At 40.1% G+C, this 23,548-nt stretch overlaps 1 protein-coding gene across 2 annotated transcripts in view; it reads left to right on the top strand.

The window, feature by feature from the left end:
* Positions 1–660: 660 nt before the first annotated feature.
* CLVS2 (clavesin 2) overlaps positions 661–23,548 on the top strand; it is a 72,487-nt gene continuing 49,599 nt past the window's right edge. Inside the window, exons 1-3 of one of the 2 annotated variants that reach the window (XM_019951915.3) lie at positions 661–1,153; positions 1,679–2,528; positions 14,158–14,332. In XM_019951915.3, coding sequence (XP_019807474.1) covers positions 2,140–2,528; positions 14,158–14,332 — 564 coding nt within the window. In that variant the 5' untranslated portion in view covers positions 661–1,153; positions 1,679–2,139. Of the gene's footprint in view, positions 2,529–14,157; positions 14,333–23,548 lie in introns of both variants that reach the window. The other variant, XM_033867679.2, reaches the window with a different exon arrangement.

Raw genomic sequence — 23,548 nt, forward strand, 5'->3', positions numbered from 1 at the left:
GAAGGAAGTCAAGGAGCGCCTGTTTTTCCTTCCTCTGAGAACTGGTCCCACCCACGCCCCCACCCCACCCGGTGCTCATTTCCATCCTCTTCAACAGGAATTTAGCAGCCAGAGCTTATGGTCGAAATTCTATCCATATAAGTTCCTCCGGGCACTGAATCATCAACACAATGCTTTGCAACCACTCTGGTCTTCTTTACCAAATGCAACCTTTCTGTCAACAACAAAATGTGGAAAGGACACAATGTTTCCGTACTCCTTCCACATCAAAAAATTACCTCCTACCGGAACTAGAAAATGTATGTCACTGTGAATTACCATCTGCTACAGCTCCTCGCCGCCGGGCAGCGCCGGGGTCTCGCACACAAAGGGTGAGAGCGGGGCGTGGGGAGGCTGCAAGGCGTCGCTGCTCCGCCCGGCCAGGCCATGTCCGCCCGAGCGGCCATCCCGGCAGTGGGGACCAGGAGCCGGCTCAACTTGGGGCTCGGGATATCTGAATGCCACGGAAACTGCGATCCTACCCAAACGAGTCAGGGAGAGAGCAGCCGAGGGCGTGCGCGAGCTGAGTGAGTGCTTACGTCGCAGCGAGATCTGTGCTGGGATAATTAGAGAGGAGTTAGGCTGAGCCGCGTCCTCTTTGAGCAGCGGCAGCCGCAGCCGCCGCCGCCGCCGCCGCAGCAGCAGCCCGGAGGGGCGCGCCCGACTGCGGCCGCTGGGCAGCGCCCAGGGTGAGGCCCGCGCCCCGCAGCCGCCGCCCCGCCGCGCCCACGGTCCCGGCGGCTCCGGGCGCACAAAGGCGGCGGCTACCCGCGTGGCCTTCTCCATCCAGGCGTTCGATTCTCGCTCCCTTCCTTCTCCTCTCCCGAAGGCGAGAATGGCAGGGCCGGGCGAGAACCTGGGGCAACGGTGGCCCTAGCTCTGCTCCCCCCACCCCTCCTGCGGGGAGAGGAAGCGGGCTGCTCGCGGACGATGTGGTCAGGGCTGCTCCCCAGAGCGTCTTCTGCCCGGGTCCCAGCTGCCGTCCCTCTTCTCTGCTCGCTCCAACCCACCGAGAGGGGCTGATGCTGCTATCGCCGCCGCCGCCTCCGAAGCCGCGGCCGATGGATGCCAGGGAGGGCCGCCTTGCTTAGCGTCCCCGCCTCCGGGTTTGCTGGTAGGAGCCGGCTGCTCTTTCTTCTCTCTCGCTTTGGGGTATTATAGAAAAGGTTTTATCCTCCACTCCTTTTTCCCACCCTCTCCTCCCCCAACCCTGCCTTTGCAATGTACCTTCCCGGCGAGATCCCTCCCCCCAACCTCTCCGCAGCAAGTCCGTTGAAATAAAGGGCTAGAGGAAGACAGAAGTTGGGGGTGGGGTTGAGGGGGGAGCCCACGCTGGTGCCAACGCCACCAAAACCCCTTCTGGTGCCTTATGAGATCACGGTGCATCCAGGAGGGGAGGAGGGAAGGTGCGCTATCTGCAGAGCCTCCGCCTAACTGGATCACAGTCATTTTAAATGGAATCCCACAAATGTCTTAGAAATAGCATCTTTGAATAAGTAGAAGGAGAAATAAGCTCCTTCCCCCCTCTTTCTCTTTCTCTCTTTTCCCTTCTGGCAAAGACGCTCTCTCCCCCGCCCTGAGCTCCGAGCTGAAGAGCCGCCTTATTATTAATCAGAATTTCCATCGTTATCCCTGGCAGGAGCATCCTTCAGTAGGGACCGCAGAAGCATCACAGTGCTGGGGCTGAGATGTGCATGGGGGCTGTTTCTGTTACATCTCGGAAGAGAAGAGGACAGCACCAAGATCAGCACCACCTGTGCGGGGTGCAGTTAGGCGTGTTTTGTTAGGAGAGAGAAAGGACAAGAAGAGGAGCGCTGGGCCGCCAGAGGTCCACATCTCTTTAAAGGAAAGGGACAAGGGAACTAAAGTGGGACATTGTTTTTAGGGGGTGGGCAAAGAAGTTTATATCCTCCATAGAAAAGGTGTGGGGAAGCAGGAGCAACAGGGTACTTGACTGGACACCAAGACAAATCGTTTCCTGTAAAGAAGAGGAAGCAGGCAGCAGCGAGGTCTGGAGGCCGGTGTGTGGTAGTGACCAGGGCCAGCGGTGCAGTGGGACAGCCAGCAAGAGAAAGGCAGGGCTCAGGAACAAGCAGAACAATGACTCATTTACAGGCTGGTCTCTCTCCTGAGACCCTGGAGAAAGCCCGCCTGGAGCTCAATGAGAACCCAGACACACTGCACCAGGACATCCAGGAGGTGAGGGATATGGTCATCACCAGGCCGGACATTGGCTTTCTCCGCACAGATGATGCCTTCATCTTACGCTTCTTACGGGCCAGGAAGTTTCATCACTTCGAGGCTTTCCGCCTCCTGGCCCAGTACTTTGAGTACCGGCAGCAGAACCTGGACATGTTCAAAAGCTTCAAGGCCACTGATCCGGGCATCAAGCAGGCACTGAAGGATGGCTTCCCTGGGGGCCTAGCCAATCTGGACCACTATGGCAGGAAGATTCTAGTCCTTTTCGCTGCCAACTGGGATCAGAGCAGGTAAGTCCTAAATCCGAACTTGTACTAGGGCTTCTTTTACTCTCCCATTTTCCAGAATTTATCTTGAGTAGTGTCATAGTTTTACAGCTTTGACGTTACTGTTTATTTGGCTCGGGGTGGGTGGGTGGGGTGGGTGGGAAGAGAAACTGGAACGAAGAAATGCGTTTTTGGTGGGCACCCTGGGGAGGTGGTGGGACTTTTATCTTTACCTTTGAAACTCTTACTTCACTAGCACCCGTTTTCTACTGCAGCGTTAGGTGCTTCATGAACCATATTATTGTGCTGTATAATCTCAATCATTCAGCTTCTAAATAAAGCTGCTAATTTTTTCAACTCCTAAATAAGTTTACTGTTCTGTGGAGAAATGAGTATGAGAATGGAGACAACTTTCCCTCCTTCCTCCTAAAGAAATTCTTTTTTTTTTTTTTTCCTGAAGAAATTCTTAAACTGGATTCATCACCATCATCGTGCTCCACCACTTCCCCCTCCTCTCTCTCTTTAGTACTGCGGTTTTATTTTTTTAAGACTACCCTGGCATTCAACCAAGATCAAGTAGTTTTATTGCTTGGAAACTTTTCTGCTTGGTGATGTGTAGATGAAGGAATAATATGATGTGTGTCACTTCAATAAAAAGGAAGAGTTGTCCCCTCTGTTGCTGAGCATGCCGCCGACCCTGAAAATAAAGGCTGACTTGTGTGCTTGTTCTACACCTGTCACTAATCTAAAGAATGTGTTTCCTGTCTGATGTGATTTTTCGTCATTTGGAAGGAAGTGAAAAATGTTCAGATCTGTCAGTTGGCAGACTTTTTGAGCTCTCTGGCTTTTTAATGGAGGAGAACTAATATTCTTACTTCATCTACATTACAATAGAAAAAAACAGACAATGACTCTTCTACTTCCTCAGTTGGAGGAATTATTTTCTCAGATTGAAAGATATAAGAAATTATAAAAGACCTTTGTGTAAGGTAGTTTCAATTAAGTTTGAAGTTAAATAAATGTCATGGAACTTAAAAGCGTCACCAGAATTATGAATCATAAGAAGCTTGTTGTTAAAACATCGCTGTATTTTTAGTGCGGTGAATGGTGATTTTTGATGCATCTGGTTAGTTTAAACCATCTCTGGAGCAACTTTAAAAGACTTTTACAGTTACTGAGAAATCTTATGGATCTTATAGGTCTCCAGATAGGCTTCTCAGAGTCTTGGGATTTTAGAATGCAAATTAATATTTTTAACAGGCGTTTAACCCTTCAGTTGGTCTCCTTTTTCCTGTAATTCTACGTTGAGAACTACAATTATTTTTTAGGTAAATATAAAGATAAACTACTACCTGAAGAATCATAAAGCTAAGAAACTCATAGAGTTAGCCATTGAGGGGAATGGAGCTCTCTTTCTGTCTCTTATTTTGGTTAATTATAGAGATTTTACTGTACTCTTTATCAGGTAGCAAAGTTTAAAGGCTCATGAAATGGCATCCTTTGACCACAATTTCTCTTTTAAAAGTTTTTATTTCATCTAAGAAGTACATTGTAGGGTTATGCAAACCAATTATTGTGTATATCAAAGCAGAAAAATTTTATTCAAGAAAGAACCTAGTATTTCATGAGTTAGACTGGAACTTAGTTTATTGAGTTGCCATGAAATGAGCGCTATGGAAATTGTATATTTAAATATGTCTCAAAGTCTGTTAAAGATATCATTAGGGAAGCAGGTTGCCCTTAGGGAGACAGGAACATACATCAAACCTATTTTCATTTATTTGTATAAGTGAGCTAATATTGACATTGATTTATAAACCTAATTAAGATGAAAGCCTCTTGTAGTTCTCATGTATGTGGAAAGGTGATTATTTTGGACTTACTAAAGAAACTGTGTTTTAGTTGTCTATCTCATGTTTTCATGTAAAGGCTAAGTTACTAGTAATCAAAATATATCTCCCTGGAAATCTACAATGGGAGGGGACTTATTAATTGATATGTAGAACTTTTTCTTTAAATCTACACAAAATCTTAAATATTAAAACTTTGTACATGTGACATTAAAAATGAAAAACCATGTCCTGTAAAAATACCTTACAGGGCCTATAGACTAATAATTGTGAATTCAATTTCTGTGGTTGGAAATGAACAGGTATGATCAAGAAGTTTTAGTACTTCAAGATCAAAAGGTATACAATTTATTTGGAGCTTATCTAAAATTCAGTTGAGTTTCCTCCTCCTATATATTTTTTAAAAAGTCCCTCCCTCCTTTTCCCTGCCTGCACCCCCCATCCCATGTCTACATGCACATATACAAGGACTAGTGGATAAGCAGGTCCCCCCTCTTGGCATCCTCTGTAAACCTTTATCCTTGGGAGATGTGCCTAAGAACTGTCTCTGCCCTGTTCTGAAACCAGCAGGACAACTGCCTTTCTGACAGTGCCCAGAGTGTCACCAGCTCTTTTCCTGCCTTTGGCCTGAATCCCCTTCCTTCCTCCACCGTACATTTTCAAGGCTTATCTGACTTGACTCCTACAGAAGTCTCTGCCACCTTCCCTAGGTGTTTACCTTACGATTGCTCTGTTAGCTGGATATGCCATGTGCCAAATTCTTTTACTCCTCATCCCTCCCCAGTTCTGTGAGTGAGGTGTTCTCACCTTCCTGCTCTGATCCCACCAGTCCAAACAACCTGGGTCCCTGCAGAAGACTGCACATCTGAACATAATTCTAACCACCTTCTAGAGCTGTTCAGTGAATTACCTGGCTTTCAACAACTAAAAAAAAAAACAAAAAAACACTATTAAAAGAGACAAAATAGGGCTTCCCTGGTGGCGCAGTGGTTGAGAGTCCGCCTGCCGATGCAGGGGACACGGGTTTGCGCCCCGGTCCGGGAAGATCCCACCTGCCGCGGAGCGGCTGGGCCCGTGAGCCATGGCCACTGAGCCTGCGTGTTCGGAGCCTGTGCTCCGCAACGCGAGAGGCCACAACGGTGAGAGGCCCGCGTACCGCAAAAAAAAAAAAAAAAGAGACACATAACATTGTTTTAAAGAAAGAATAGGTGGGAATTGTCCAGGATTGCACAGGGAAATTCCAGAAATGAGGTAGAAGAAAATGTCCCCCTTTATTTGGATAACAGGTTATTTCCAACTTCCCAAAGGGAATATCAAGATTTTTTGTGAATTTTGAAAAACTTTGTAAAGAGTTTTGTATAACAAAAAAATACTAAGCCTCATGTTATTATAACAGCACCTGAACTAGCGTTAATGTTCAGTAAATGTTTGTTGAGTTGAATTGAGTTATGCATTTTTTTAAAAAAAGAATTCTAAGCAGGAAGTTATCTATATATATTTTCTCCTATATTGAATTTTTAGGACAGTTTTCTGTGCTTCTCAGGAGACTGGAAACAGTAAATGTGTGTGAGATGGTGACTATAAATAAAATAGTGTCTCTTCCTATTGCAGTATAGTGCAGGTCAGTTTCAGGTTATTGCAAGTAACTGGACCGTTTCCAAAGCCTTTACAAGAAATATGGAATCTTCAGGAGACTGAGGTATAATATTTACAGTGTACCCACCTTGTAATACAGCTAAAAAAATATTTGAAATACTGAAATGTCAAAATGACTTTCAGTGTGGTCTGTGGTTCTTTTATAAAAAAACAGAACAGGTTTCAGATGATTTGTTACGTTTATTGAGCAGGCTACCCTTGGCAAAGATTCACACAATTTTATCTTTTTTTTTTTTTTTCAAATCGTCTAACATAATTTCTGAAAACAAAAGTAAATTCCACAAAATTAAAAACAAACGGATTGTTACCCTGCAGCACTGTGATGCAGTAGTCCTCCATATATTACATGCTATCTTGCTTTCCTGAGTGACAGTGCCCTGCTTAGGACTCAGCAGATACCTTCAAATTGTCCACCTGATTTCATCAACAGAGTGTGATGATAATGTACCGAGAAGCTAGAATAGATTATACTACCTTAAGAAAAGGAAGTTTGGAACGAAAGTAGATTGTGGTCTAGACCCTAGAGCGTGAGAGCAGGTATCTGAGAAGTCGAAATTCACTGGCATGTAATTATTGGGAATATTCATGAGTAAACTGTGTTACCTGAAACATAATGATGACATGTATTCTGATATGTGGCCTGTAATTTGTCAGTTAGCCTGCAAGTAATATTTTACCTTCTTAGACTTATAAATGACTTCTCTCTACTTAGTACCACAAACAACCAATTGTAAACAAACAATTTATCTGGAATCTGATTAACATCCATTAGAAAACAATTAAATACAGCCAAGTTAAAATGATTCTAATATAGTGGCAATTCAGAAAGCACTGACCGTCTTGTACCATGTTTGGCTTGTCATAATGGACATTGATTATCACTTATAGTACTGAAACTCTGAAAGAGCTCAAAGACTGATTGGTGAGACAATGCTAGGATCCTCTAACTTATCCTGGAATTTGCCTAAAACATGTACTGTTGTCAGTTTGTTCGTTCCTATTGTGTGGCTTTTTCATACAAAGGAAAATATTATACAAATGGCCAGCTATTTGAAGCTTCAGTTTTAATTATGACTATGCTCTCATTTATTAAAATAATGTAGCCAGTCTTCAAATGAAAGAAGGTTATGATGATGGTAGCTTAAAAGTTTTAAATGATAGCCATAGACTATACATATTTGCTTTATTCTCAGCCACAAAGCTTTACTCTTCTGTGGAAGTGCACTAAAATAAAATAAAATAAAATATAAAATAAAATAAAATGATTAGAAATAGATTAAAACAGACAAGGGCAATTAACTAGTTAATTAGGGAGAAACACTCTTACTTGATAATTTTAAAAACAAAAAACAAGCCAAAAAGGAGGCTTAATTTTTTTGGACTGATTTTTCAGGTCTTCTTGGCTCTGTTTATTAAAATATTTAAATATTTCTCAACTTTTTGTTTCTTGGTGTCATATATCCTGGCAGGGTCAGGAATCCTTACCTTCGAAAGCCTAGAGGCACTGCTATGCCGTATTACGGCTGATTTTGAGATTAGGTCAATACTAGGAATGCAGGTGTGGGTTCCATGGGGTTTCTGTCCCAGCAGGGCTTCTGTATTGCTTCCTTATCGGGCTGCTCTTTAAACAAATACTCTGGGAACTGCAGCTTACTTCAAAATATGCCCTTGGTTCATACCATGGAAAATGGGAGAGAAAAAAAATTGTCCTGAGAAATGTTAGCTAAATATTGGGACAAATCTCTTTAAAAAAATAGGACAGTCTCTAAAAATTAGGGTAATTATGCAGTAATTAGTGAAATAATCCTGAAATAACAGCAATGACCAAGAGTTCCAAACTTCAGCAGGATGTTGATTGGGTCTGGCCCAAACCAGGCTATTTTCATGTTTCAAATATGCAACTTTAAACAAAGTTGAAAAGAAGCAACAGATTTGATGTTACTAAAGTGCTCTGAAAGGATGTCTCAAAAAATGTGTAAAGATATTTTAAAACATGAGCCAACAATTAATAAATTATTAAATTATCCTTAGTAAATTACTATATTTCCTCCATTCTGGGAAAAAGATTGAATTCTTTTACATCATTGAATGCAGGTACATACATTTCATTAACATAGTAAGTGGCACTATTGACATGAGGGAAAAGATGTCCCCGTATGTTGGTTGGGTCCTTACAACATCGAGTAAAATGAGTGAATAGAATAGTACTTGATTCAAATCAATGTTTTAAAAAGTATACTTTTTTCCAGCATTTGCTACATACGTGGACATTTAATAGGTGCTAGGTGCAAAAAAGACACATGACACATTCTTTGTACCATCAAGGAACATACAACCTCTCCGGGAAGAAAAAACACAAAAAGCTAAATAACTCCAGAGAGGTCATTAAGTGCTAAATGAGGGTATTGCTTGTCAGTGCTGGAAGTTCAGGGCAGGGGCAGCAGGCTGCTCAGTGTTGTATAGAAAGAAAATCACCTGCTCGGGTAATGTAATCAACCTTTTATTTTTTCATTCTAATTAATTATTTAATTCATTCATTCATGTTGAAACACTTTTATAGCATATGCTATGTGTCAGGCACTATTCTAAGCACTTTATAAACATTAATTTATTAAATCTTTATCACATACATACGAGGTAGGTTCTGTTAATATCCACATTTTGCAGATGCGGAAACTGAGGCACAGAGCAATTATTCCACCCATAACCTCACAGCTAGTAAGTGAATTGGTCAAACTTGTTTTGTGTGTACAGGTAGTTAACCAACATAAATCTGGGAAAAGACAATTAAATATAATTATAAAAAAAGCAAGCTCTGATAATTAAAAGATTCATCTATGTTTTAGAAAATCTTGATTAAACATCAGAATGTAGACCATTAGGCACAGAAATTTAAGTTGGTAGAATAAATATTCTGAAGGCAAAGACTGTATTAAGCAGCTAAGCAGACACTTATTCTGCTCTGAGGAAGAGTAGCCTTTTCAATGTATTTTTCCAGCACAACTTTGTTTTATTTCATTTCATTTTATTTTGGCGGCAGCCCGTGCACACTTTTTAACCTTTTTTTTCCCCAAAGAATTACATTTTTCCTCTAGATGTTTCATTTACAAGGATTCTTTTGTCCTTACTCATGTACATTTCCACAGCAGTAAAATTAAAGCAAGGCTGAGACAACTAATCTGTGCCTAGTGATACAAACCAGACACTTAATTATTTTGGATTTCACATTTCCTCCAAGGTTTGTAGACTTAGCCTGTTCCCATCCTGACTTTTACAAATGTCTTGTTACTTTTCTTCCACCAAAGCCCCTTGCTGGGACCAGGTTGGAGCTAACCTGATAACTGGCCTGGCGCCATGTTGGTATCGACTTTCTGATCCATCTTCTGACACACAGTATGCCACTGAGACATGAGAAAGCAGAACAGCTATTCATCAAACTCGGTTCTAGGTCTAGGCACCATAAGGAGTGGAGAGCACTGGGGTGTCAGAAAGACCCAGCTTCTCATCTAGGCTTCCAGTTTTACTCCCATAGTGATTTTGGACAAACTGTCTAAATTCTCTGAGATCTCATCTGTGTCCTCATCTCCAAAATAATAGGAACTAAGTCAGGCACAGAGACTTTGGGCTTATTTTGAGATTAAGATAATGCGTTTGAAATTGCTTTGGAAATCTTAAACGATTACACAGATAGAGATATTATTATTACCACTCAGTAATATAAAATACCTTGGTGAATTCATTGACTTTAGCACTAATGATACTCTGAGGCATTAATAAAAGTAATTCTTCTCCTTTGTCTCTTCCCCTGGCACCTTTCTAACACAAAGTGCTTCAGACATTAGAAAATGTGGCATAATGAAAACTGAGGGTTGGGGGCAGCCTTAATGAAGAATTTAATAATGGCTGATTGATTTAGTGACAGAGGGGAAGCTGCTTGCTCTTGTGCTGCTCAGTGTGATGCCAAGATGCCAGTTTTTCCTTGTCAGGCTGAAAGAAAGGGCTGGAGAGTAGGAAGGAAATGGCCTGTTTGTGATTTAAGTCGCTCTTTGCACTGATTGTAAGCTCTAGTAGGGGATAAGACGTTGTGAGCCCCAGGAGAGAAGCATAGGCTAGGTAGCTCCCCAAATCCTTGTAAGGCCAGAGCAGGAGAAGAAGCTTCCCTGCTCTTGATCACACTGGTACGAAATAGGAGAATTTTTTTTTTTTTTTTTTTTTACATATTATAGCAGCTTTGACTTCCTTCAAGAGCAGTGGTCTACTAGTCCCAGGTGTACTGGTGTCATTATTTCATCCTCTCCAAGTTGATTTCAGGTTCAGGCTTTACCTAATGCTGCTTTGGGAAGCACAGTCAGGAGCCAAGAGCTCCATTAATGGGCTAGTTTATTGTTTATGGCTTTCTTTCAACATAGAAGGGAAGAATAGCAATGGTAGAGTTACTATAATTGGGGTGAGCTTGTGAAATACTTATTGTAGTGACGTCTAATTTGTAAAATACAACAGTTCGGAAATAGTTTCAAAGAGAATACTGAAAGTAGGATTCCTGAAGACAGAAAATTCATAAAATGCTCCATTTCTTTGGAAGATATTTTGCAGACTTTGGCAAGGTCTCATGTAATAATGTTCTGCTTACGAATAACCTGCTGAGCTGCTAATGGTAGTAATGTGACATGTTTGACAACAGAGGATTGGAGTGTCAAGAGTGGGTTTTTTTGTTTTTTGTGGTACGCAGGCCTCTCGCTGTTGTGGCCTCTTCCGTTGCAGAGCAACAGGCTCCGGACGCACAGGCTCAGCGTCCGTGGCTCACGGGCCCAGCCGCTCCGCGGCATGTGGGATCTTCCCGGACCGGGGCACAAACCCGTGTCCCCTGCATCGGCAGGTGGACTCTCAACCACTGAGCCACCAGGGAAGCCCTTTTTAAAAAAAAAAAAAAAATTTATTTATTTTTGGCTGAGTTGGGTCTTCGCTGCTGCATGCGGGCTTTCTCTAGCCGCGGCGAGCGGGGGGCCACTTTTCGCTGCAGTGCGCGGGTTTCTTTATGCGGTGACTTCTCCGCTGCAGAGCACAGGCTCCAGGTACGCGGGCTTCAGCAGTTGTGGCTTGTGGGCTCTAGAGTGCAGGCTCAGTACTTGCGGCGCACGGGCTCAGCCGCTCCACGGCACGTGTAATCCTCCCAGACCAGGGCTCGAACCCGTGTCCTCCACACCGGCAGGTGGAATCCCAACCACTGCGCCACCAGGGAAGCCCTCAAGAGTGGTTTTGACCTGCCCTTTGAATTCAGTTAGCTAGGATGTTTTTATGTTTCTTTTATTAAACTTATACATTAGTATAATTTATATAAAAATCACTTAATTCTCTTTTTGGAAGAAAGTATTAAATTAAAAAAAACATTGTTAGATTTACCCTTGAAAACTTTGCAAACCTGCTTTTCTCTATTGATGATCCTGGGATTTGCCTTATTTTCTTTCCTTTGGAATAATGATATGTATATAAGTTTCTCTCTTGATTTGACACAGTTTTGGAAAAGCCAAACTTAAAATGTGTTACTTAAAACAAATTGCCTCTTGTTTTCAGCCCTGCTGGTGCCATGGTTTATTCTTCATACATACAGTGCATCATTCTTCCAAAGCCGATTTCAGATTCCACTTTTACTTAAGGCTGTTTGGTATTAATGCTATTTGTCATTCTTATAGGAAATGTAAGAATGATCATAATGGGGGGAAGTTCTAAACTGGATTGTTCTAATTTTTAATTTTCTTAACTGTGATATTATTATGAACTTCAGAAACTAAAGTGAATACTTTTTTAGAGGGGGTAGCTCTAAATTTTAACCAGAACTAAAGCCTTCCTGCTCCAACTTTCCAGTCTGTGTAGGCTTATAGGCTTCTGGTCACAATACTGTGTTAGGCCATTATGTTTAAAAAGGAGATGAGCCAGCCATGAAGTGACAGATAAAGGTATTCAGTCATTCATATTTCACAGATTTAAAGACAGCTAACAGAGCTCTACAAAAAAATTTATCTCATGTGCTTATGTAGTATTTTGGGATGCCATAGCCTTAGGCCTATAAATACCCTGTATACTTTCCAGAGATTTAAAAATAATCTCTTGATCCTTGCCTTTCACAGTAGTAATAAGCTATGTAAAGATTATTGTTAATTTTTAAGTAAAATTTACAAGCAAATATTCTTTAGTTCTGATCATACCCTGCCTATGTCTGTGGTTACCATTACAGTAAAAAGGGTGCTATGTGTGTATTCCAACCAACATTTACTGAACACATGATACATACCTAGCATTGTGCAAATGGTTTCACCTGAATCATGTCTTTGACTTCCCTTCCCATACCCCCTCCTCCCACCTTGCCACTGCCAGTGAGCTGCAGTGAGATAATCATAGATACTCTCATTTAAGGGAACTAAACCTCAGAATGATAAATCATTGACATGTCCAGGGCCACACAGCTAATGAGGGACAGGAAGAGATTCCGTCTTGAAGTCTTCTGACACCACACCCTTTGCTTAATTAATGCTGGGACCCTAAAGAGATTCTATTCCAAGCTACTGATTTTACAGATGAGGAAATGAGGCCCAGAGAAAGTGAGAAATTGCCTGAGGTTTCACTGTTAATTATTCCTTCCTTTCTGAACTACTACACTTTCTCCATTCGCCTCCAAATGTTTTTAGAAGTCAAAATAGAACTACTCCCTCACATGTGCTCACTGTCTCATGCATCTTCCTGGTGAGCCCATTGCTTCCACTGAATCCCAATGATTTCCACTCCTAATCCACCCCCCTCCCCACACCACCTCTCCCCTGAGGTCAGGATTTCTTTCTCTCGCTTTTCCCAGATACCTCCACCTGAATGTCTGAGCAGAAAAGTAAACTTGAAATGCAGGCTGCTAAAAACGGAAAATTGTTAACATCTTCCATAAATTTACTAATCCCTCTTGAAATGCTGGGATTCCCTCTTAGAGTAATTATCTCATTTTCTTCTCAGCTCAGATTGCATTACCTCAATCACTTCCTTGAACGTAGGATTGGTGTGCTTTTGATTCTGGAATTTTCAATCTTGAGCTCTCTCCTGAGTTTGGAATTTACTTTTTCAGATGTTTACTTGATATATCTTTCTGGGTATACTACATGTTTCTCAAGTACAACGGATACTATTCCAAATTCCACATTTCCAGCCATCCTCAACTGTATCCTCTTTTTGCACTATTGATTTTGATGAAAGATTTTTACCATCTAATCAGACTGAAGCTAGAATCTGTGTGTCATCTTATACTCTTCCCTCAATCTTAGCCCTCACGTTTAATTATTAAATTTTAAAAAGTTTACCTCTAAAATACTTCTCAATTTGGCTTCTTTTCTTCTTACTTCCGCTGCCTTCGTTGAGGCAGTGTCTTAATGCACAATTAGTGTCTTTGCACTCTAGTCTAGTTCCATTTTAGAAGAAAGTAAAGAGCATTTATGGAGTTTTTACAGTGTGCCAGGCACTGTGCTAAGTTGCAAGGTAGAAAAAGATCAAGTCTTGACCCCTAAATTTGGATGGCCTGTGTAATAACAGACAGGTACATTTTCCCTTTTATTTTCATTGATCTCCCTTTCTTTCTGTCCATCCCACCTTTCCTTTTTGTCTTTTCTTTTCTTTTACCTTTATGATATAAACTCAGTACAATTAAAATCTGTTGACACTTTCAATCATAACTGTTTACGTATAGTGTTGTTTATTGATGAAACTCCTTCAAATCTCATTCTCAAATTTTCTAAATGTGAAGATATGAAATGTCAGTACTGCTGAGAGCATTCTTGAGCTATTTAAAAGTACCATGCCTAGTTTTTAGGGTTGTTGAAATGAGATTTTATAAACTCATAGCAAGGCCTAGAAGGAAAGGAAAAGGAAACAAATTGTAGTATTTTCAAAAGCATTGGAATTTGTTTTGGTAGAATACATGTTAAATTCTAGTATGTCCCCTGAGTATAGCGAATAAAGTAAACTTCATCTTAAAAGAGGATTTTTAAACAAAATCATTTCCTTAAGATTCCTGATGTCGTTTAAGAGGGAATTTTTAGTATGCTTCACAACTTTCTATAGCTTCTACACAAGTGGTTGTCAGATTTAATGCAGCCCTTTTCTGTTGCCGATAGGTACACACTGGTGGATATTTTGCGTGCCATCTTACTTTCTTTAGAAGCCATGATTGAAGATCCCGAGCTTCAAGTGAATGGATTTGTTTTGATCATAGACTGGAGTAACTTCACCTTCAAGCAAGCCTCTAAACTTACACCAAGCATGCTGCGCTTGGCTATCGAAGGCCTTCAGGTAATGATTTACAAATTACCCAGTTTCTCAGTCTCCCATGTTTGGCTTATCTGTGGTAGAACAACAGAAGATCTTACTTAAGGAATAATAAAAGCACATTTAAAAAACTAGTTTTCAAGCACAAACACTAACTGGACAAAGGATCATAGAAGAAAAGCTAGAAGATGTGGGCCTTTTAATGAACGGAAGCTTGTGACACTTGGCACTAAGCCCTCACTATGTCTATAAGTGCCAGTGATGATCTGGGATTTTTAGCTTGACAATCAGAACAAGCAACATCTTCTGTATTTTACTTATTAGCTATCTAGGCTTTTGTTTGTTTGTTTTTCTTTCCTTTTCTGTGTATAGTTGTTAATTAGCTAAATGTTTGCTTCATTGTTCCATTTAGTTGCCCAACAACTGTTGGAAAGCCAATCAATCAATAAGTTTTTGGTATCTGAGATATGGAATCACTGTTTTGAATTACTTCTTTATACTTAATTGGGGTTTTTTTTGCTCTTTTTTTTTTTTTTTTAATTGTGGAAGGGCCATGATGTGGAGTTGACAGAGGAATGGTGCATCTTCCAATGAATGACATTTAACTGGTTGGGAATTATAAAATGGAAAATCAGTTATTATTTAGTGGCATGTTATAAACCTAATATCGACGATTTCTTTTTAAGTTTTAAGGTGTTTTTTTTCTGCTCTCTGCTTGGCTTTATGCTACTTTATATATACTATTTATGGAATAAAATTTAAATTCTTAAAAAGATTTGCAAATTAATTCTTAAGTGAGCTTATTCAGTATTTATTCTCAGTATGTTCAACATGCTTTTTAGAAGTTTGCAGCAGTTAGTTTTTATAACGTTTATCACTGAAAATATCGCAAAATAACTAATTTTATCGTTGTCATTCGTTAGTTCAGGATGTTAGATTTTTCTTTTTTTAAGTAGAACAACCAAAATTATCTAGATCTCTGCTTCACAGTAATTTCTGACTGTGTCTATAGGCACCTAAATTGAAGGATGATGGCCCCCTAAAAAAAGGTCACTTCTCCAAGCAGCAGGACATCTTAACCAAATTGAATTCACAGTTTGGGTTTTGCCCCTGGAGTGAATAAGACACACTGATCCTTTTCTCTGATAGGTTTTCCCTGATGCAGGTTTCCTGAGTTGCTCTTGGTGAGTCAGCCTTGCTCCTGCCTTATCTTGAACTACACTTTCTTTTTAACTCCATAGAGACAGTTAATAAGAGTTGGGAGGGCATGGGGAAACACAGTGCTTGGAAATGTGTGTATCATGTAGAATCAGTCCTAATTCTGCCCTCCTGCCATCAGCGTGTAAAGTGTTCCTCACTCTGTAGAGAAAATTGGTCACCACCAACCATATTACTTAACACAGAATGGTAACCTAGCCGTTTATAATCGTGATCCCAATTTAACTGGCATGAGGGGTAGTCTAGGCCTTCAGCATATGAAGAACTGGAGAACTCATATTATTTCCAAAAAATTGAAAAAAACAAACAACTCAAGGATAGACTCAATATCTTGCTGTTTGCTAATTTACACACTTTATGGAGTCATTTAATAGTAATATGATAAGTCCTCGGTGGAGGAAAAAACTGACCACTTGGACACATTTGGGAACTTCCCCATTACCCATGGCTCCCATCAGGACTTTCTAAGTGCTGAGGGTCAGCCCAACAGGAGCTACAGTCAGATTAAACCTCTGTGCTTGTGTTAGACAGGGAAATGGTCCCCCTCTCTGCAGGGACCTCTGCTGAACTGCCTTATCTCTATTCCCCATCACTGTCCCCATCCCCTTTCCTTGCTCCCAGGACCCAGACTGAGTAAGCAGGGTTGATTCCTCCTGGTTGCCAATTGGGAAGCCACTTAAAAGGAGGGAGATCCTCCTGGGAATAAATTTGACATGTTACTAACTTTTAAACTCATTTTTTCTCTAGTTCAAATTAATTTTTAAATGCTCTACATCTATGTCTATATCTGTGTCTATGTCTATATCGATATCTATAAACAATGGTGATTCTGAATAAGAATATAAGATGTGCTAAAAATGTTCCATTGTGACATGTGTGATTTCATATTTACTTTCATACTGAAGTAACGTTTTCTGACTTTTCTAATTAAGACTCTGTTTTATTTTGTACTTACTATGTGAGAAATATTATTGTGTATTGATATGTTTCACGCAGAGCATGAATAAACTGTTTTTTTTGAGATTAGCGTGAAACCGTAAAGTGTTTGAAGTAAAGACACATATGCACAATTTTAGATTGTTAAACACAACTACTGCCATCACTAAGACCACCACCAAAACCACAATAATAAACCCCTTCCAATTAACCCAGTCAGGGAAATTAAGAGGTGAGAATATTTTTAATAACTCAGTGATAATTTGTATCACGCTATCATTCTGCTATAATATGTTACTTCTTTTTAGGCAAACAAAAAAATATCCTAGGGAATTAAACCAAAAGTAAGAAAAGCTACCAGTGGGTCTAGTGCCAAGGAGGAAACATTTAATGATGTGTATTATTAAGGGATGTAACTGTGTTTTGAAGAGGGCCCATCTCTCTTCCTTTATACAGAGGTGACTGTATAACCTCTCTACCTGCATACACCAATCCCCTTTTTCCTCATGTATTTTGAGTGACCCAGCTAGAGATAGCACCTTATACTTTGGATAAAAACACAAAGACTATTGCTGTAAGATCCACCTGTGATCACAGTGGAAGGCCAATAGAGAGACACTGTTGAAGGATGGAAACGGGCTATAGAGGCAGACAGACCTGGGTTTGGATGGCAGCCCTGCCACATATCAAATATTTGGGCAAATTACTTAACTTGTTTGGATGTCAGTCTATTCATTTATACCAATTTTAAAGTATTACATTAGAAATAATACACCTCGCAGGTGATATTAATGATCAAAGTAATTGATGTGGGTAAGCTCATTTTTCAAGTGGCATATTTTCCTGGATGTGTGCTGTTTTTCTCACAATTCAGTGACTACCTAGGCTGTGAAGACTTAAAGATGATTGACTTTGGGAATCTGAAAAATATCGTATTTTGCTTTTAGTGCTCAGATTATAGATACACAGATTGCATTTTTTAAAAATCACTTACTTTGTGGTTAAATAGCATCTAGATATTTTCATGTTAGCTGCCAAATAATATATTTTTTTCTCGTTGGAAGCCAAACAAAACATGAGATTTTTTTTTACCTGGTGAAAATTAGTCTTCGTTTCTTTTGGGAGAAACTCCTGGCACAGTTGGAAAGGTGGTGATTGTGGAGATAGCTTTGGCCTTGAGGGAAGAGCAAGAGTTTGCTAAGGGAATAAGGACAGGAAGAGCATTTGGGGCAGGGAAACTTTGGGGGAGGTGCCTTGAACAGACAGCTACAAAGCATTGAAAGTATGTGATAAATCAGTTTCGATATGGCTAGAGTGAGAAATGAATTGAAACAAATGACCAGAGGTGATCTGGGAAGCGCAGGCTGAGACCTGGCCCTATGGGCTGGAGGAAGGCATGCTGTGTGGTTTGACCTGTGTACTCCAGACATGGGGACATTTGGGACAGGAAAGTGACCTGGTCACTCTTCTTCTTTGGAAAGATCTGTTGGGTAGAAGAATTGACTTGGATCAAAGGAGAGGGCTTAGATATAGAGAACACCCAGACTACCCTAGAGGTACTTATATTGATCCCATTTTGTAGGACAGATAATGAAACTTCAGGGAGTTTAAGATGCTTACCTGAATTTTCTCAGCTGACCTCAAGGCTTGAGTCCAGGTTGTCTGATTCCAAAGAATGAATGTCTTTCCTGAATCTTGTTTTTTCTGGTTTTCTGTTAATTAAAAAAATGATACAATTTTAAAGGTTACTTTCCATTTACAGTTATTACAAAATATTGGCTATACTCCTCGTGTTGTACAATACATCCTTGAGCTTATTTTACATCCAATAGTTTGTGCCTCCCACGCCCCCTTGTTTCTGTTGTTTCCAGGGCTGTGCCTAAGAAAAAATGGGTAGCCTCAGGTTAAAGTAACTTTCCTCCCCCATGCCAAAATTCCTCACATTTCAGTACAGGTGAAATGTCTTTGTTGGGATAGTACAGTACTAAAATAGTCACAAATGGCCGACCTTGCACTTTTTTGGACACCAAGTGGCAGAACCATTTTCTTCTTCCCAGTGAGTGGTCTCTTTGAGTGACTACCAACCTCCCAGTTCCCTGTGATGAAGGGCAAGGGCAAGGCACTTTTCTGCTAGCCAAAGAGAACTTTTATCCTCACAACCACAAATTGGTAAGCCACTCATTATACCAATCCAAGGCAATTCTGTACGCTTTCTCTTTGCAGAATCTTCAAACATTTTTTTTTAAAGGAAAGGCATAAAAGATTTTTTTACCAACACAGTGCGGCTCCTTGATAGATAAGAGGCAACATCAGATATATTTTGTGGAAATAAAGTATTCATTCTTAGCTGGAAGGAAAAGAGAAAGAGAAAATTGTCTTGCACCTTACAAGAATTTAATTGATTAGGGTAGTCATAGTAACAGGAAGCATCTTAGAAAATCAATACAAGATTAAGTGGATGTGACTTGTTGACTCTAAGATATCTGCTGGGGAAGCCAATTAAAACATGAAATGTTTGGAAATACCTAGAACAGCTTAGACTGAATTTATAATGAAGCAGTATGCTTTTAATATTTTTTGGTTTCTGTTGCTCTATTTTAATATTTTTCTTATAAAATATTACCATTCTTAAAACTCTTTGGTAGTGAAAAACTCAAACTCTCTTATGAATCCAGAATCTCTTATTTGTGATGTTTTTAAACATATCCTGACCCTACCTTTGTTGTTTGTTGCCCTTTGGATGTATTTACCTGTTATTCCCCCTTAGCTCTGTTCTGCTGAGTCTCTGTGCTGTTGCTTTCACAATTTCACAGGAATCCCCAAACTCCATCTGCTGAAAAGTACATAATGAAGTCAAGAGGTTGCTTGCTGACAAGGGGTTTGGCTGTAACAAAGAATTGAATAGCTCTTTGAATTGCTACCTAAGACTCAGATGTAGGGCCATCACAAAGTACCTAAATCAGTGCCAGATATTGTAAGAGCCCTTAATAAATAGGACTTGTGAAAGAATCAAGAATATGTAATCAATTCACAGTACTTAATGCTGGCCCTTTCTTTTGACTCAAGGGTCCAGTGTTACTAGCAGCCACCAATCTGCTAGCTCTGAGAGCTCTGGTCATTCATGTGGAAGGCAGAAAGTGCTGCCAACTACAAATTCTGGCTCTGACTGTTTGGAAGCCCAGTCCTACCTAGGGGATCTTGCCAAAAACAGAGGCTATGCTAATGACTTGGAACATCCCTGTCCAGGGCTAGCGGGTGAGGAGCGCCATTAACTTCAGTCTAGCGTTAGCTTATTCAGTCTTCCCGATCTTACCCACAGCTCCTGCTAGCTTTGAAATTGCACATGTGTGTGTGTGCGCGCGCGCGCGCGTGTGTGTGTGTGTGTGTGTGTGTATGGAGGACAGTTATGGGAGAATATTAAAGAGGAAGTCAATGAGATATTGAGTAAATTGGGCTTTCATAATAAGACGAAAGGACTCTGTTTTGCAACAGTGTTTTTTGCAATGGTTTTTAACCTGCCAATAGTTTTCAGGCTTATAATGCTTCTGACAACAGCAGAAACCTCTTGCATGCAAGCTGCCTTGTAAATTTAAGGCAGCATGATGGTGCATTGATGGTAGAGGTCTGAAACAATACCTGTCTTTTTGAAAATGAACACACGGACTCATGAACTGTATTTATTCAGACAGCCTGGAGGGTGGGAGCATTTATTTCCACATTTTGTATGCACCGTCAGAACCATGTTGAGAAACAGTGACAAGGGCAGTGTATAAAAAAAAAGTGACATTTTGTTCATCACATGCATAGCTGTCTGAACTAAGTGTGCTTCCTTTCAGTTGTTTCTTAACCTAAAACAAAATGAGTGAAAACCCTAAAGCTGCTTGATTTCATGGTATGAGACTGTGGCTTGGCTGCGAGGTTTAGTCCCCAGAAGTAGGACGTTGGAAGTCTTTTTAAAATCTGACTATAGATATGTAAAAGCTATATATAATATTCAGTTCAGCAAGCAGGCTAAGGATTATATAAACTTTGCTAACAGGCCAGGTTAATTCTGCATATATATGTCCATATATACACATAAACATAACACATACATGTACCTACATACATGTGTATGTGCATATATCTCACTATTTTTTCTTGCATTAAAATTGCTGGGTTTTTTTTTTTTTTTGATTAGCAGCTAAATCCATTTAAAATGTCTAGTTAGAGGAAGTAGTTGTCAACCTTGAAAAAAAAAATAAAGAGATGAGTGCTCTAGACTTACTTAACATACACTTACTGAATTAAAGGAAGGAGTATCAGTAACTATCCATAACATTTAATACCTGTACACTTTCAACCACTGAAAAGGAGACTAGCTATCATTTTTCTTCTAACAGCCAAATAATTTAAGCAACAAAAGGGAAGGAAGGGGCTTCCCTGGTGGCACAGCGGTTGAGAGTCCGCCTGTCGATGCAGGGGACACGGGTTCGTGCCCCGGTCTGGGAAGATCCCACATGCCGCGGAGCGGCTGCGCCTGTGAGCCATGGCCGCTGAGCCTGCGCGTCCGGAGCCTGTGCTCCGCAACGGGAGAGGCCACAGCAGTGAGAGGCTCGCGTACCGCAAAAAAAAAAGGAAGGAAGCAAATAATCTTTCTGTTTGAGTCATTGAGATAATGATAAATGGATAGAAAGTAACCACCTATAATGAAAAACTGAACAAACCATACGAGCTATTCTCCATTTCATTTTATTGGCTATGTTAAGACAAGTCCTTAACTGGAGAACAAAAAAGATGAGTAACTGCAAGTTCTCTCTTACTCTTTTTATTATCAATGTAAATGCATCTTGATATATTCTTCTATCCCAGTAGAACTTCATTTTTTTCACTCTCTTCAAATCAAAATGGCAAAATGTGAACATTCATTTATCTTTAAAAAATTAGTTTAGATACAACCTTAAAAAAGAAAGGAATCCTGCTGTTTGCAACAATACGGGTGAACCTTGAGGACATTATGCTAAGTGAAGTAAGCCAGGCACTGAAAGACAAGTACTGCATGATCTCACTTACACGTGGGATCTACAAAGTTAAATTCATAGTAACAGGGAGGAGAATGGTGGTTACCAGGGGTCGGGAGGTTGGGGAAATGGGGAGATGCTGGTCAAAGGGTACAACATTTCAGTTATAAGATGAAAAAATCCTGGAGACCTAATGGACAGAATGGTGACTATAGTTAATAATAAAGTGTTGTATACTTGAAATTTGCTAAGAGAGTAGATCTCAACTGTTTTTACCACACACACACACACATAAAAAAAGGTAATTATGTGAGGTGATAGATATTGCCTGATTGTGGCAATCATTTTACAGTGTGTGTGTATACCAAAATATCATGCTGTCTGTATACCTTAAGTATATCCAATTTTTGTCAATCATGCCTTGATAAAACTGGAAAAAATTAGTTTAAGACCCCAGTGCTATCAGATTTTCCTACAGATGTTGATAAAACTGACATGCTTATCTTTCAAATGTTTAGTCATTTCACCTTCATAAATGTACCCTCCTGGACATCTAAATCAAAATCTTTTGAAATCTCAAATTAAGGTGTCATTTTTGTTTTCTTAAGTTTTAAAATTCTGGTACCATATTGCCAGAATCTTGGAGGTAAGTGATTCTTCTGTCCCATCCATGAGTAGCACTCTTGTTACATTCTCTTAAGATTGATCTGGAAATTAAAATACTCTTTATTCTTCATTTTAACTATTCTGAGGATTTGTTTTTAATGGGCTTCATTTTCTTCATATCAGCAATCAGAGAAGTCACAATAAACTCATAAGAGGAATGCCTCCTTGTATTAATCCTGGGCTTCTATTTGATGCACAATTAAAAATAGTGTGTTTCTATGGCTTGAGGTCAACTGCATTTTGAAAGGCCTCAGTCAGTTGGAATTTTAAGATGTGGGGGAGTGTGAGGTAGTTATATAAGGTAATGATAGCTGCTGTAACAAACAAACGAAAATGTGTGCATTTGCTCAACCATCTCACGGTGAAATCAAATAGGGTGCTTTGATCAAGGTATGGTGCTTCTCCTAGTGAGTCAGTAACCCATGTTCCTTCCACTTTGTTGCCCTGCCGTTTTCTATGTGTGGTTTCCCAGGTCACTTTGGTCAGTTTCATTGCATTTCCCTATAAGGTGAAAAAGCATGGAAAATCACGTATGATACATGTCTATGGGCCAAAGCTGAAAACAGTGTACATTGTTTATTTGAACTTGAATTCTGTTGGCTAGAAAACTCAGTCAGGTCGACACCCATAACTATAAAGGAGATGAAGAAATGTAGTCTGTGATTCTAGGAAGAAAAGGAATGGTGGACACCTCGTCCTCTCCTTCACAATGCTGATTCCCTAAAATACCTATGATGACTCTTCTATCAGCTCTTTATAGCATGTTTGCTTATGTTCTCTGAAAGGAAGAGGTGATAATTAGACAGTGTTTCAAGAAAGTTTTATTCCAACCTTTAAGCACAAAGAAATAAATGCAGTTTTCCTACAATCCATTCTGTGTACTTACTGCAATCTCTGTACCCGACTAGCTTTGCGTAGGTAGGGGTGCTGGCCATTTCTATGTACGTGGGTCCCTATAGCTATATCCCCATAACAAAGGTAACACAGCTGCGATTCAGTCAGTTCAGCGCTCCTAAGATCCCGATTTTAAAAGGAGAAAAATAGTAAATCATTCTTCTAGCGTCTTAAGACTACATGTAAGACAGCTATAGTGATATTTTTGTTGCTTTACCTTGAAGGTTAGAAATCCTCTGAATTGGGGATTTAATTTTCATAAAATGAGAATATGACTTTAAAAAATTCGAGATTACCTACCTTGAGAAACTCCCCAAAAAAGAATACTAGCTGCTGAAACACTGAAAGGATTTCACTGTAGAGTCTTGTTGCATAGGCTTAAAGACTGAAATCAATGTCAAATTTTAGGATGCAGAGTCCACCAGCTTTCACCATTTTGTCAATATCTATCAAGTGCTTTAAAAACCAGTTGAAGTTTTACTTATTGTTTAGTCATCTAGAGAAAACATGCAAAAAGTCAATATAA

This window comes from Tursiops truncatus, chromosome 12 (assembly GCF_011762595.2).
Source record: "Tursiops truncatus isolate mTurTru1 chromosome 12, mTurTru1.mat.Y, whole genome shotgun sequence".
NCBI classification, from domain to species: domain Eukaryota; kingdom Metazoa; phylum Chordata; class Mammalia; order Artiodactyla; family Delphinidae; genus Tursiops; species Tursiops truncatus.